Below are 14,585 nucleotides of genomic sequence, written 5' to 3' on the forward strand. Positions count from 1 at the left end.
AAATTCCTTCAGACCTGAAGAGGATCCACATCCCCTGGGACCATTCGTTCTCTTGTAAAGGTAAGTCAGTGGCTTTCTTGACCTAGCAGCCCAGCATGGTTCCAGAGACCTCTGGCTCTTTGTTGCCGTTGTGGTGGGGGTTAGAATTACCACGTCCCTCGAAAGTGCCCTGGAACCTGGGATCGGTCCTGGATACCAAACCATCCTCTAGGATGGGCTCCCCGTGCAAAGTAATTCGTGTTTGTACCCGCATCACAAATCTACAAGCCACCGATACCCATGAGCCCCTTCTGAAGCTACTCTATTGGGAATATGGTGGCACTGCTTCCTAGGATGTCAGAGACACACCAGGAGAGGGATCCGAGGGAGGAATGACACAGGACAGGGACACAGCCCAGTAAGCGCTGGGTGGGAAGGACAACAGCCTTGTTTATGCGGAGGACATCTGTCACCTTCCTCTGGCATCTAGGCAACGGATTCTGGACTCCTTTTAGGAGGCACCTCAAAGAGATAAGATAACACCATTCTAGAAACTCAGGATCTCAGGACACAAATTGTATACCGCAGTAAAATGCCGGAAAATTCAACAGGCCATCTGCACACGCATGTTTCCTGTGAAAAACCGATAAGGGGCTTTGGGATTTTCGACCCAGATGCATTCTCAGGAGTATTTTTGCATCTCATACGACGTTTCCCTTACGTTACCGCAAACGTGGGAACAGCTACCTTTCAGAAGAACATGATAGTATTGGCAGCACACTGAAATATTCTGAAAGGCTATTTTTGTGATATATGTTCTTTCGTCGTGTGTATCTTACGCAATTTTGCCGAAAATAGAAAGGAGCTGGTTCAGAAGAAATGTTAAAGCAAACATATTATTCAGAAATTAAAGAACGCCACTTTGGATGTTTTCTACGTCTTGCTGCTGCTTAACAAGTTCTAGGATGGTTGTTTATCCAAAGAGGCAGAAGGAGGAGAGGTACGTTGGTTTTCCAAAAGCATTCCATTCATTTTTTTTTGAGTTTTGAAATAGCACATGAAATGTAAATATGTACAAAAGACTCAATTAGCTGAACCCTGCCTCTATTAGCATCACTGTGATGGATCTCATATCAATTAGTTCTTAATTTTTGTCTCAGAAGCTCTGAAACGTTTAATAGAAGCATTAGGCAGCAGTGAGAAGTGAACTACTTGTTATCACCGATACAGGGTCGCCTGAGACTGTGTATTAAAGAATAAGGCCCCTCCTTAAGGAACTTTTGTTGCTACTCTATCACATAATATGAAGACAAAAGAAGTCTATGTGCCACTACTGGCTATTTAGAAATCTCAACTGCCCCTACCAGGTAAACATATATATATATATATATTTTTTTTTTTAACCCAATGACAGGGGTTGGTTACTCTATTTGTAACCCAAGCTCAGTAAAAAAAAAAAAAAAAGCCTCTTAGACACCGTTTGCAATCCATTCAGATGATAAAAGCGAAGAGAATGCCAATACTTTATTAGCCGTTCCCTGCAAACCTAGCCATTCCCCTCAAAATAGAATCGGAAAGAATTCAACAGAATTTTAAAAATATGCCTCCCCGTGAGTTGGGGGTGGGAAGGGGGTTGACAAACAGATTCGGTAGGCCTGCGGCAATCGTATGCTACTTCTCGCTGCTTCCAATTAGGATGTCAGCACTTTGCCGATCAAATTTGATTTTCTTCCCTCCCGTATACCCTATTTTTCATCCTGAATTATGCCAAGGTGTTTCGTATAGAAAATACCACTGAGATCATGCCTGGTATAGGGTTAGCAAAAACGCTGCACAAACCAAACCATGTCAGGCAGGAGCCAAATGCTCAGAGAACTGAAAAACATGCCAAATTGAGCCCCCCCCCCCCCCCACACCATACTGCCGGCTTCTCAAAGGCCTTCTAGAGCTGCAAGGAGCACTGCTGTTTCATGTGTGATTTCTCAGGAAAGTTGCACGAACCAAGTCTTTAATTTCAAGTGACAAGGTCAGAAGGAGGATTACAGGTATGTGCATCTGGAAGGAAGAAAAATGGAGATGTGGCAAGGAGGTCAGGCACCTGAAGGTGATGTCAGAAACCTACCAGGAGCAGCTTACCCAGTTACCTAACACATCTGCTCCGAGCGGGGAGGGCTTCGTATCTCACACCTGGGAACTTCATTATCCACCCTAGGGAAGGTCTTAACTTTCTCCAAGAAGGGTCTCCTGCGCGTGTAACAGGCTGCAGAATTCCTTCAAGACTGATCCAAGGAAACCGTGCTGACCAGTGGGTGCTCCAAAAGCAGAAAGATTCATGGGTGCTTCAGATTCGCAATTCAGATCTTACGCCTACTTGCCTGTATCTGGTTCGAATCCCACTCGGCCACCTACCAACCCCATGACCTTGTGTGTAGTAACTCGTAATCCTCTGGGCCTCAGGCTCCTCGTCAATAGAATGGGAGTAACTATCCTCTCCACCTGACCGTGTGATTTATGAGGACTTAGGACAAATCTGTGCAAAGCCAACAGCTGGTCTCTAGAAAACACCAGTAGAATATAAATTACTCACATGACGAGTTTATCTGGGTTTGTGAGCTGGAGGTTTTCCAGTCTCTGTCTTCCTTGAGTGTGTCTTGGGGGCCTCAGTTATTGTCCTGGTAAGAGGGGGCCGGGGGCAGGTGGCTTTCTACAAGGTCACAGCTCCTGCTCTGCTGCTCCACAGACTGCAGGGCGAGGGCATTCTTGCCTGTGCTCTCCAGCCCTCTCTCTGAATCAAGTGTCTCTCCAGCATCAGTGTCCCTGCTACTCGGGGATGCTTCCTCATTATAGGAAAGAAGGCATGATGACTTATTTCCGAAAGCCTGATCTCAGACGAAGTCACCTGCGGACTGTCACCCATGTTTACCCACTTATGGTTCCATGTGTTGAGTGTGTGTATGTGTGTGCGGACAGAGAGATGCACATGCGTGAGCGAGATGGATGTCTGTGCACGTAGACATACACAGATCAATATACATACGCCTATAAAGAGCACATATGTAAATTAATCCCAGTTCAAGGTCTATGAAATATTTCATGTGAACTGGGAAGGATAAATGAAAGTGAGTTAGGCTCCAAACCACAAAAGGTTTATTATTGGTCTTATTAATATATTTTTTTCTACTCATATATCCTAGTAACTCAGAAACTACTCCACTACCAACTAACCTTTCTCCTTTGCCCTTATGTTAGGGCATGACTTAGGTAATAAAGATACCGTTTCCTTCCATGAGTTCATTTGCCTACCTACCTATGTAAATAAAATACCCGTGGACTACGAGATGTGCTTAGAGAAGACCCACCCAATACTGTCATTGAAATGTTTCCAGATTTCCAGCTCTAATTGTTAACTGCTAGGTCTCTGAACCAGAATCCTTAGCCACTTCCCAGAAAATCCTATGCCCCCTTCAGCCCTACCTTTTGCTCATTAGGTGTCTAGTCATACCTCTTCAAAGACATAAACCCCGGGCCAGATATAGGCAGGTAGGTGTAGGCCCTGAATCGCGAATCCGAAACATCCATGACCAAGACAGATGCTCTTGGGTATAGGAATTGAGGGTAGAAAGGGGATGGAAGAAGAACATTCCTCCACTCAATCATAAGACTGGGACTCCTCCGATTCTAAGAACGAAAAATCTAAACACTGTAACTAATTTCTGTTACATTTTTTTCTTCATTTTTTCAAATGCTATTTGCACAGGACTGGTATGAAAAGATCCTTGTAATTGTAAAGCTTTATGTCCCCCGGAGCTTTGTAGATGCCCAAACGTAGAAATGCTCTATTTCATCAGAGTTGCTGTTTACATGAACAATGAGCAAGGACAGACTGAGGTGGGCGGCCAATTAGGTGCCCTCTCTAGCTGAGTCATCAGGCCTACTCAGAGCACGGGGCTCCCCAGCGCTCCTCCCAAGCACTAACACAATCGTATACATGTTGTGAATCTCCGGGATTGTTCCTGAAGACCCAAAGGCGACACGAATGTACAGGGTCTAGTAACATCCTGTTGGCCTAAAAAAACAGTGATTAGGGCCAGTGGCTCAGAGAATGGAACACAGTACAGGGAGGTGCAGGCCACCTAACCTCTATTCTTACTTTTTACTTTTCTCACTCACTTCTGGACTGACCCTGGTAAAGCTCTTTAAATAAATTAGTAGTACCCTTCAATCACATTTCTTAGGCTACTGGAGATAAATGAGGATGTACATGTATATACCTATTATGCACACAGATGGCAAATATGCATAATTGGTTTTCTATATATACATATTTCATTTTAATATTATGAGAGTCAGAATTTGCTCAGGAAACATATATGGATTAGAAGGGTACAAGGTAAGGTTGAACTATTCAGACATAAAGGCTTTCTGTGACTTCTAATGAAAGGAGCAAAGTCATTTGCTAATGAAAAATGCAATGAGAACACGTTTATGAGACAAAGAGCGCATACAAGAAAGGAACACTTTTACAGAAAATCTGCAACAGAGGAGAATAATTAAAAGGGGGTGACTAAACATATTTTAGTTCTTGAGTATATGAAATCATGGCTTTTGAAGGAGGAAACATACACTGTCATTTACTCTTTTCATATTTTAATTTTTAGAAGGCAAATTCAATTTTAATATTGCAAGTCTTCAATGCAGACAATTCCCTTCTTTCCAAGGATTTGCCTTCTTAGCTTTCGCTTAATAACAGTTTTACATTCGACACCAACTGCAATGCTGTCTTGTGCTTGGTGCAGGGTTATGCTACTGCAGTGATATAAAAATAGCAAAGGCAAAAAAAAAAAAAAAAAAAAAAAAAAAAACCACACACACACAGCAGACCGGAATAGTAGACCAGAATAGCTTAAAAATTGAAGCTTTTGGATCAAGCTCTCTGAAAGAATTATAATAGTTGCAACACCTGATTCCATGCTGTAAAATCATTCTTTTTTCATTATATAATATTAAAATTACATTGGGGATTCATATTTCTTTCTCCCCAGACCAATAAACCATTAAAGTTATACTGGGTCTCAGAAGAGTTCAAGATCCAAGCTGCACTGGCCTGCTGTGTCTGTTTACTTAATCTATTTTTATAACACTGCAGTAGCTGAAAGCAACTCACCAAATACCTGCTTCAACATTCTGTACCGCCTCGATGCAAGAGATAAAATTTTTGAAAAGTAAGCAGCAAACGCTGCTTTTTCATAAATCAATCAACTCTATACTATTAAAGTCAGGGCCATAAGGAACCCCAGATACACTGTTTTAAACATCTGAAATACAGCCCAGAAAAGATTCTAATTTTTTTTCCCACTCTGTTCTATCAGGTCAGACCGTCGCCTACGTCCCCTCTGTGGAATCACACACGTCGCCGCTCTGAGTGTGCAAGTCTGAGCGTCTGCACCAACCCTCTGCAGGTTTCCTGATACACAACAGGCTGCTGGGATAGATGTATCATCTCTGCAGCCACCTACGACACAAACACGCTATATGGCTAAATTACCTAATGAAATAAACCCTCGACCATTGAACACCCTCATGCCAAAAAGCAATGCCAAATCCAACTTTTACGTTGTGAAGCATCTCTAACGATTCAACATACCCATGAAAAATAAGCTTGAGAGCACCAACAGAATGGGATTTGCCAATTAAAAGTTGTTGCCATAGAAACAGGCTTTAATATGTTCTATGAAAAATATGAACATGTCATGCTTTCTCTTTAGTCATTTACATTTGAACATAAAATGTGAAAAACACAATTATAGAGAGGAGTGCAGCTCCCTAAGGGAGCATCAAACACATTCTCTTGTTCGAAAAAAAAAAAAAGTTCTTTTCTCAACCAAAAATGAACACATACTCTGTTTTCTTGAATTTTTTATAGATTATTTGAGTAATATATCACTCTAGTGTAGGGTGTGATTTTTTTCTCTAGAACTGAGCTTTTTTTCTTTTTCCAAAGTCCTCTACTAGATTTATATTTTCTGAAAGTCTTCAAACACTGTGCTCTTTGAAAAATAACTTTAAAAATATCTTTTGAATTACTCAAGGGGAAGATCATTACAAAGGATCCTTTGACATTCTAAACACTCTAAATACCACATGTTAAAAAGTATTTTAAGTACATCATTGAATGTTCCTGACTGTTGACTCAAGGGATTAATATGGGTTAGACTCTAGCCAGATGACCATAACCAGCCACAGGATATAAAATAGTGAACTACTCTATCACTTTTATTACTGTTTTACTAACATAGTGCGTGACAAGAATTCTGGACATAGTGCTATTAGTCTTCAGGTGGTGACCCAGAAGATAAATATTAATGTTTTGTAGAAATTCTATCATGCAGTTCCCAGATTGTACTCATTTCAATATCACTGCAAAAAAGCAAGCGACACATTTTAAAATTTGTTTTGTGAAAGGCTCAATCTATTATGATGTGAAATGATTCATTATGTATAAAATGAAGTCATCCTATGACTGATGAAAATTAAAAATTACTTAATCCTTCATCAATCGAGCATAATAGAATTATCCATTCGTGTGGGAAAGGTACGGAGAGAATATTGAATATATTAATATTGTATACCTTTGATTATTTATGATAATCAATATGAAATGATTATTTATAACTGAAAGATTTTTAACTGAGTATATTTGATTTCTTTTAAAGATTTTATGTATTTATTTATTTGACACACGGAGAGAGAGCACAAGCAGGGGGAGTGGCAGGCAAAGAGACAGGGAGAAGCAGGCTCCCCACCAATCAGGGAGCCAAATATGGGCTCGATCCCAACGCCCTGGGACCTAACCAACTGAGCCACCCAAACTGAGTATATTTTTAGATGAAAGAAAGTAGTTGTTCGGAAAGAGGAGGCTCGTTTTTTTAATCATAGAAGATCACCTGAAATAAAATATTACAAAGTATATGAGAGTACCAGTCCTATAAATTCTCCTCTGTCTTCCCTTGTGGATATTTTCTCTCCCATCAAAGACGGCTAGAGAGTAATTTATTTAAGACAACAATGGCTCTTGGAAGATTTAACCAAAAAAAAAGTCTAAGAAGAAATATTCTTTTGTTTTTTTCAAAAGATTTTATTTATTTATTCATGAGAGAACAGAGAGACACAGGCAGAGGGAGAAGCAGGCTCCCTGTGGGAGGGCCTGATGGGGGACTCGATCCTGGGTCTCCAGGATCACGACCTGAGCCTAAGGCAGATGCTCCACCACTGAGCCACCAAGGCTCCCTAAGAAGAAATATTCTTGAAAAAAGTTTCTTTTTAATACCTTACAAATTCATTTTAAAAATTAAGCTATTTACTCTTCAAATTATAACAAAAATGCAAATCACATCTTGTGGTATTGCTACCACATAGTACGAGGTCGCTTTCTGAGAGTCCTACTGGAGATGTGTATAACCTCTCTTGCGTTACATTAAAAAGTGTAAGTAATTCTGAAAACTACACAATCATTATTTGGTCTTCTTTGCAGGCCTAATGAGTAAATAGTAATGATCTAAGTAAGCTTTATGAAAACATGCCCACTAAAGAATCAAATCTGTAAGCGATACTCAGACAAACAGTTGGCCAACTCCGGACACGGCCTATCTAACGGCACAAAGTCCAGGATTATAAACACCTGACGGCATGGGTTTATCAAATTAGACATTTCCCAAGAAACACAAAAGAATGTCTGTTTTATCGAGCAAGAAGGTCCTCCCTCTGCAGATTGAGATTTTAAGTTTTAAAATCAAAAGTTGGAAAGCAAACATCATATAAACTCTGCACCTGGCAGTGAGCGTTGCAAACAACCTGCTTGGGTGCCTCTCTGATTGGGTCCAACAACCAGCACCAACCACGGCAGTGCTACCCGAAAGGATGTCAAAAACACTGTGGCTATAATCTATTTGTTGTTTAGTTTCTTTTTCTAAGATGTGTTGATCCTCCAGTATCATCATTATAGTCATTAGGCTTTATGGTTTTTAAACTGACAATGAAATGTAATTTTTAAAAAAAAAATGCAACTTCTAAAAATCATTTGAACTGAGTTTGTACTGTTTTCAAAATGAATACATTTTACCTTCAATTATTTTTCTAAAATTCTCTAGCCAGGCCAAAAAAAAACAAAACAAAACAAAAAACAACAAAAAACAACAAAATAAACCAAAAAACAAACAAAAAAAAAAACCAAAACAAAAACAGAGAGCAACACTCATTGGGGATAAAGGATTATTTTACATATGAAACATATTTTTTAAAAGCTTTTAAGATACCCTGATATATGGACCAAAAGGAGAACGTTTCCACTCGTTATAGCCAACCTCCATCTACCGCCCCCTCTCAAGTGTAACTTTCCTTAGAACAAAACAGACTTCTGTTGTCTACTAAGCATATGGTGTCTATGATAATTCAAATACAAATTATTTATATTTTACATTTTGAAAAGTAGTATGAAAATGTTTGTCACTCTGTTACCCAAATAACTAACACATGTTGCAAAGTCAAATTCCCATTTTGTCTAAGTAGGCATCAAGTCTAATAAATAATAAATCTGAACCTCCCTTCCATGGCATGGACTTACTCAGGTGCTGTGAGCACGATACATACATCTGCTCGATGGCCATCATGTAAAAAGGGAGTCTGAGGGACGTGAAGGCAACAACACTCTCCTTCTCTTAGTCACAAATTATAAGGGATACGCTCTAAAGGGTTTTTGTTCACGTTATTTCTTCCAGCATGATGGCAACACGGTTCTCAAGGTAAAAGAGCCCTGAAGGGTATCATAACACATCTATGTACTAAAAGCATTCAGCTCCCAGCCTCCGTATCAATACAACGCAGAACGGCCCAGAGGATTCCTCCAAAAACAACTCAAGAGCGGTCACTGGGGAATTAGCCCCGTGGCAGCTATTCCACAGGGATAACAAACCTTTGTTGATCTTGTTACAATGGATCCTTCACACCAGCTCATCTAATTCGATCTAATGTATTCTCTATTCATGAGACAGTATTTCTCTAGAACCAGAAGTTTTCACATCTCTGCTCTTTGCAGGATACTTGCTGGCTCTGTGCAGGGCATACGGGCAGCTCCTGAGCTGTGGAAGGTCACAGACTCCTCTGTGTGCTAGGGACTCACTCTCCAGAAAGCTGCAGGCCTGGAATTAAAATAAAGCCTTGGGGGTGGGGGTGGGGCTTTGAATATCCCACCCTCCCCACTGAAATCAAGAACTCCTTTAAGGAGCTCTGTGGACCTCAAAAGAGCCCCCCAGGTTAAGGTGGAATGCCACCCTCACCCTCCCTGCTGTAGTTGTCACAGAAGGTGGGACGCGTCTCAGCATCCACAGGCAAGTCAGTTTGCACAAAATCATTATTTGCAAGCAGTCTGATGACGGAGAAGCTTTTAGTGGATGATAGAGATTTTAGAGCAATTTGGTAGGAACTTGAATCAAAACACTGGTACCAGCTTACAAGAGAGCCCCTGTGACATGGGCTTCTGGCATCCAGAGGTGGCATCAGGGAGGTCTTCCTTTCTGGGTCTGACCTGAAGGGTGGCGCCTGCCCCCTATCTCTCTCCCAGTGAGAACCACCCCTTGAAGGTGAGGTTACTGGGAGACTCAACACTGAGAAGTCTATGATGACACACAAAATAAAGTAGCATTCTAGAACTAAGAATGCTAAGACAAAAACAAAGTTGCAGAAAATGTTAGGATAACAGAATAACAGAAACTGAATTTAAAAGGCAAGAAAAATAAGAGAGAGATGGACGGTGCCTGATGAAAGAGGGAGAGCTAACAGAACAGGGCACCTAGCCAACTCCTACCAAATGCTGCCACTGAGGACAACTGGCTTCCAAATGAAAAAAAAAAAATATTAAAGTTGTAACGCACCCTGCATAACTGCCTGGGATGCGTACCCAACAGCACTCATGGACGAGAGAAGTAGTACAAAAAAATGAAAATGAGCTCCTAGAACAGCATACTTTTTTTCCCCCCCATTCACTCTGGATTTTCAAAGTTCTGTTTTCTCTTTCACATGTCAAATTGCTGGAAGCTTTAAGGAAGGGGCCGGAAAGTCTTAACTTGCGTGTTCTCTCGAGTTCCTTTAACACAAAGTGTGATTTCTCCAGCTTTTTACCCCTTTTTAAAAATGTTACGTGGCAAGGGATAAGGATTCTATCACAGAGTCATGGCTGATGATTGTACGTTACGATTTTAGGAAAGAAAAATGTTTCCTTTCCCTTAATAAATCACTGTCTTGAGTGGCACTTGGTTGAACCACTGCGTAAGAATGGTCAGCTAGTTTTCCTTTTGGCTCCCTTTCCTGCCAAGTGGGTTTAAAGGCAAACTATGTCATACTTAGATTGCTTACTTGATTAAACATTACCACCTCTGCTTACTAAACAAGTCTAAATATACCTTCCTTGGGTAACCAAGGAGTGTGTTATGACTACTGAGTTACACTAAGGCTGTTTCTAAATCGATTGACAAATACACCAAATGCCTAATATGTCCCCGGCCTCAAAAAAAAAAAAAACAAAAACAAAATACCATCCCTGTACTCAAGCAGGTTAGGGTGTCAAAGAGCAGTCGAAACACAAAGCACTAAGTCAATCAATTATTCAACACCAAACAACTAGACTCTTCAAACTCTAACTGGGTTGCTCATTTTGTTTTTTTGTTTTGTTTTGTTTTTTGTTTTAGGGGTTGCTCATTTTGAAATGAAGTTAGGCACTTTAGAGAAGTATCAACTTGAGCCTTTTTTCACTCTACTACCTTACAAAGCTACACTAGGTCACGTCTTTCAAAGGGATGGAAACATACCTTTACAGAAACACATGTGGAAACTAACATGTGTGAAAAGAAAAAAAAATGATTATTTGTCCATTAAGACCAATTTTCATAAAAATGCGAACATGGAAAAATTAAATTTTGCTAATTCTTGAATATGCTAGATCATCCCCCAAATGGATTTTCTGATAAGTGATTTTCCACTCAACAGCACACCTGTATGTCCCCTGTTCGGCTCTAATGTTTCAAGAAGTAACCCGTCGAAACATGCCCATCCTTTTATATTTCATCAAAATTTAAAATATCCCAACTGTAAGCAGGAATCTTTCTTAAAATAATAGTGTGCATGTATAGGTAGGGTTTGTTTTTTTTTGTTTTTTTTTTTTTTTTCATTTTTATTTTCTAACAAGAAAGGATACCTACTAATTCAATATGCCCTGGGATTTTTTTCCACTCTGCCTAAAATACCTAGATATGGTTCTAGCAAGGAAACCTATACACTTCTGCTTCCTTGCCACATACCCATATCTGTACTTATTTCTCCAAATCCAGATGCGTTCATCTTTCAATCCAGGCTTTGTTACAAGTAATTCTGAATATGGGCAGAGTCTAGGGCTGCCTTTTAGGTAAAATGTAATGTAAATGCAAAACTTGTTTTAATTATAATACCTAGTATGAAATCTTAGTTTGGGAAAGGATGTACGATTTTTGCAACTTGGATCTGTCTAAAGGCAAGGGAACATTTTCTGACACAAAGTCAGTTTACTCTATCTCACCCCCACCCCTGTTTTATTTATTTACTAGGTACTTCTCAAGTGCTATGGCATCAGAACTTGCTATAAAACATATATGGAGGGGAAAGTGGCTTATGAATATTTTGACAACTCAAAGAATCTTCCTGTAGAATGCCAAGCAAAAATATATCAATATTCAAAGGGGAAAATAAAAAACAGTAAATGCTTATAGAGAAATGTGCGCTGGAATATGTACACGTTTGAAGTGAGTAAACACTCACAGATGACTTTTGGAAAAAAAGCTCAATACAGGAGGAACGTGTAAAAGCCATAGGAAAATATAGCATGGGGCAGCCAGGGTGGCTTAGCAGTTTAGCGCCGCCTTCAGCCCAGGGCCTGATCCTGGAGACCCGGGATCGAATCCCATGTCGGGCTCCCTGCATGGAGCCTGCTTCTCCTTCTACCTGTGTCTCTGCCTCACTCTCTATCTTTCTGTGTCTCTCATGAATAAATAAATAAAATATTTAAAAATATATATATAGCATGTGAAACTGTAGTCACTCTCATGGGAAGGGCTGAATATAATGTAGAGAGGTATTAGATACAGCCTTTATTCAAGCTCACAATACTCCAGATGCATTTAGCCAAGCCTTTGGGGCAAAGATGAGGAGGCAAAAGTTATAAAAATTCTTTCAAAAACCTCTTTGGGGGCTTATCCACAGTAATCAGTTAATAATCTGAAAGTTCTTCCATCCTCACTCTTGTTTTTCTGTTCACTCCCCTTATCTTCTGTCTCCCGTTTCTTCTATCTAGCTGAGTGCCAGTTAGACCTGAAGATAAACTTTGAACTTGGAGGCAAGGAAAGAGTCCAATTCGAGCAATCTGGAAGATAAGGAGGGTTTCAACTTCTCAAATTATCCCACTCTTTCCTCCTCTGATCATTTCAGGCACTGTATTTTAGGCGTTCCAAGGACCAATGTGTTCTACAACTGTTAATGTTGGATTTTGTGGGCACTTCCTATTTTTATACTTGATGACGCATCTTTTAAACTTCGAGTGTGTAACAAAGGGAGGGTTCTCAACCACGGAGAACACAGTAAGTGATTGGATAGTGAAAGGGTGCCTTCATCTCAAGTTTCTACAACATGAAATGTGCTATTGAACAATGGTATAAAAATCCTCAGGCCTCAGAGAAATCTTTAAGAAGACTTCTTTGTTGTTTAGAATTAATATCAGCTCACCTTGTGGCAGCCTGTGGTTTTTTAAAGCTCTCTTTGCTTTTAGAAATGATACCTATGTAGAGGGCATTTAATTGCCTTATAATGTAAGCATCCTATTTCATTAGCTCCAGTCTATCTTAAGGAAATTAGAGTCCATCAGCAATTCAAATGGAGCCAAGGCATGGTACTTTAACATCTTTATCTGAATCTTTGACCAAAACAAACAAACAAACAAGGCAAAAAGAACAAATTTTAAAAGCCTCAAAACAACCCAAAAACAAAAATAAAGAAACAAAGACACAAAAGCCCCCACCAACCCTACTAGGACTTCCTAGTTCTTTGTCACTTATTTGCAGCAATTATTAAAATGTCATTTAGAAAAATCTGTTCCTGTAAATCTAATGAAGATAATTCTGAGCAATTTGGAATGGTCCCAGGAAAGGAAAAGGCATCTTGCCAAAAATATAAAGTACAATCAGAACAATAGTTTGAAAGAAAAGCTGAAATGATTTGAATATTTAGGCCTCCAAGAAAAGCCACTGGGCATCCACAGGTGGTTTGTAGTGGAAGGGAAAATGCTGTAATTACTTGACATTAACGATCACTGGTTGGCAAAGAGGACATTCTAATAAAATGTTTTCAGAAATAACCATAGTCTACATGTATAGGAATTCCTGTGTCAGTTTCCTAGTGTCTTCAATAAAAATACTCAAGGTTAATTATGAGAAATGTCAGTGGCACCCTCTTACACAAGTCTTTATATTTAATTGCCATTGTTTCCAACCTAGTTTTAAGTTGTTCAGTGTATGTTAAACATGAGAGACAATCACGTTATTAGTCAAAATATAGTTGGTAGCATATTCAGTCTACCACAAATAAACATTTTTAAAACTCCTAATGATGATGCAACATAGTACATGGGGTATGAATTATTTGTATTATTAGAATTGTAAAACATTTTGCAAATCTTCAAAGAGAAAATCTTTTGTAAGCACATTTAAAAATAGTTTTCCAAAAATTGTCTAGTTATTATTATTGTATAAACCTCAAGTAGGAATATCCTATTAAGCATTCAAACAAATTCAGAGAGGCTACAGCACTGAGAAACGTGTTTACACTACATTATACCAATTACGTATATTATACTATTATTATTTCATAATAATAGAATATGAGTTTAGCTCAAATAACAAATAATTAAAACTTATAAATATAGGAACAAGTATAAATATAGGACACTACTACTACCTGTCATTTAAATAGTAAGAACAGAAGAAATAGTCTTAATACTCAGTCCTTGTGCCCTGCAGTTTGATCACTGTGCATTTTACTGAACAATAAATTAACATAATAGTCTTTTAAAAAATCTGTGATGGTTTCCATTATAAAAGAAATGTAAGGTACTGTAGAAGAGGTTAGAGAATTCTAAACAAGTAACTGCCAAAGATTCTGAATCATGAATGTGACCTCCAAATAAATACCTGAGGTGTTTCACAGCATAGGTTTTAATTCTATTAACAATTTTAATTCTATTAACAATAACCCTTTGGGTACACAATGACAACTACTATTTATTGTCATATAATGTGTGCTAAGCACGGTTTTAAGGGCTTCATAGGTCTTCTTTCCCGATTTAAACCTTTACAATCCCCTTTCAGCAGGTACTATGATCATCCCATGCAGGATGACAGAACAGGCAAGAAATTAGTTAACAGCCATGTGACTGGCAAGGGGCAGTATCAGGGTTTGAACTTTTTTTTTTTTTTTTTGTAAAGATTTCATTTACTTATTCATGAGAGACACACAGAGAGGGGCAGAGACACAGG

General features: G+C 39.2%; 1 protein-coding gene across 47 annotated transcripts in view; it reads right to left on the minus strand.

Moving 5' to 3' along the window:
- Positions 1-14,585, minus strand: part of MBNL1 (muscleblind like splicing regulator 1) — a 203,457-nt gene that overhangs the window by 64,361 nt on the left and 124,511 nt on the right. The window contains exons 1-2 of one of the 47 annotated variants that reach the window (XM_072792227.1): positions 9,487-9,612; positions 8,948-9,173 (exon numbers count right to left, since the gene is read on the minus strand). The exons of 44 other annotated variants lie outside the window; for them this stretch is intronic. In XM_072792227.1, coding sequence (XP_072648328.1) covers positions 8,948-8,989 — 42 coding nt within the window. In that variant the 5' untranslated portion in view covers positions 8,990-9,173; positions 9,487-9,612. Of the gene's footprint in view, positions 1-8,947; positions 9,174-9,478; positions 9,646-14,585 lie in introns of those variants that run through there. 2 more of the 47 variants (XM_072792226.1, XM_072792230.1) reach the window with 2 other exon arrangements.

This window comes from Canis lupus, chromosome 22 (genome assembly GCF_048164855.1).
Source record: "Canis lupus baileyi chromosome 22, mCanLup2.hap1, whole genome shotgun sequence".
Taxonomy (NCBI): Eukaryota; Metazoa; Chordata; class Mammalia; order Carnivora; family Canidae; genus Canis; species Canis lupus.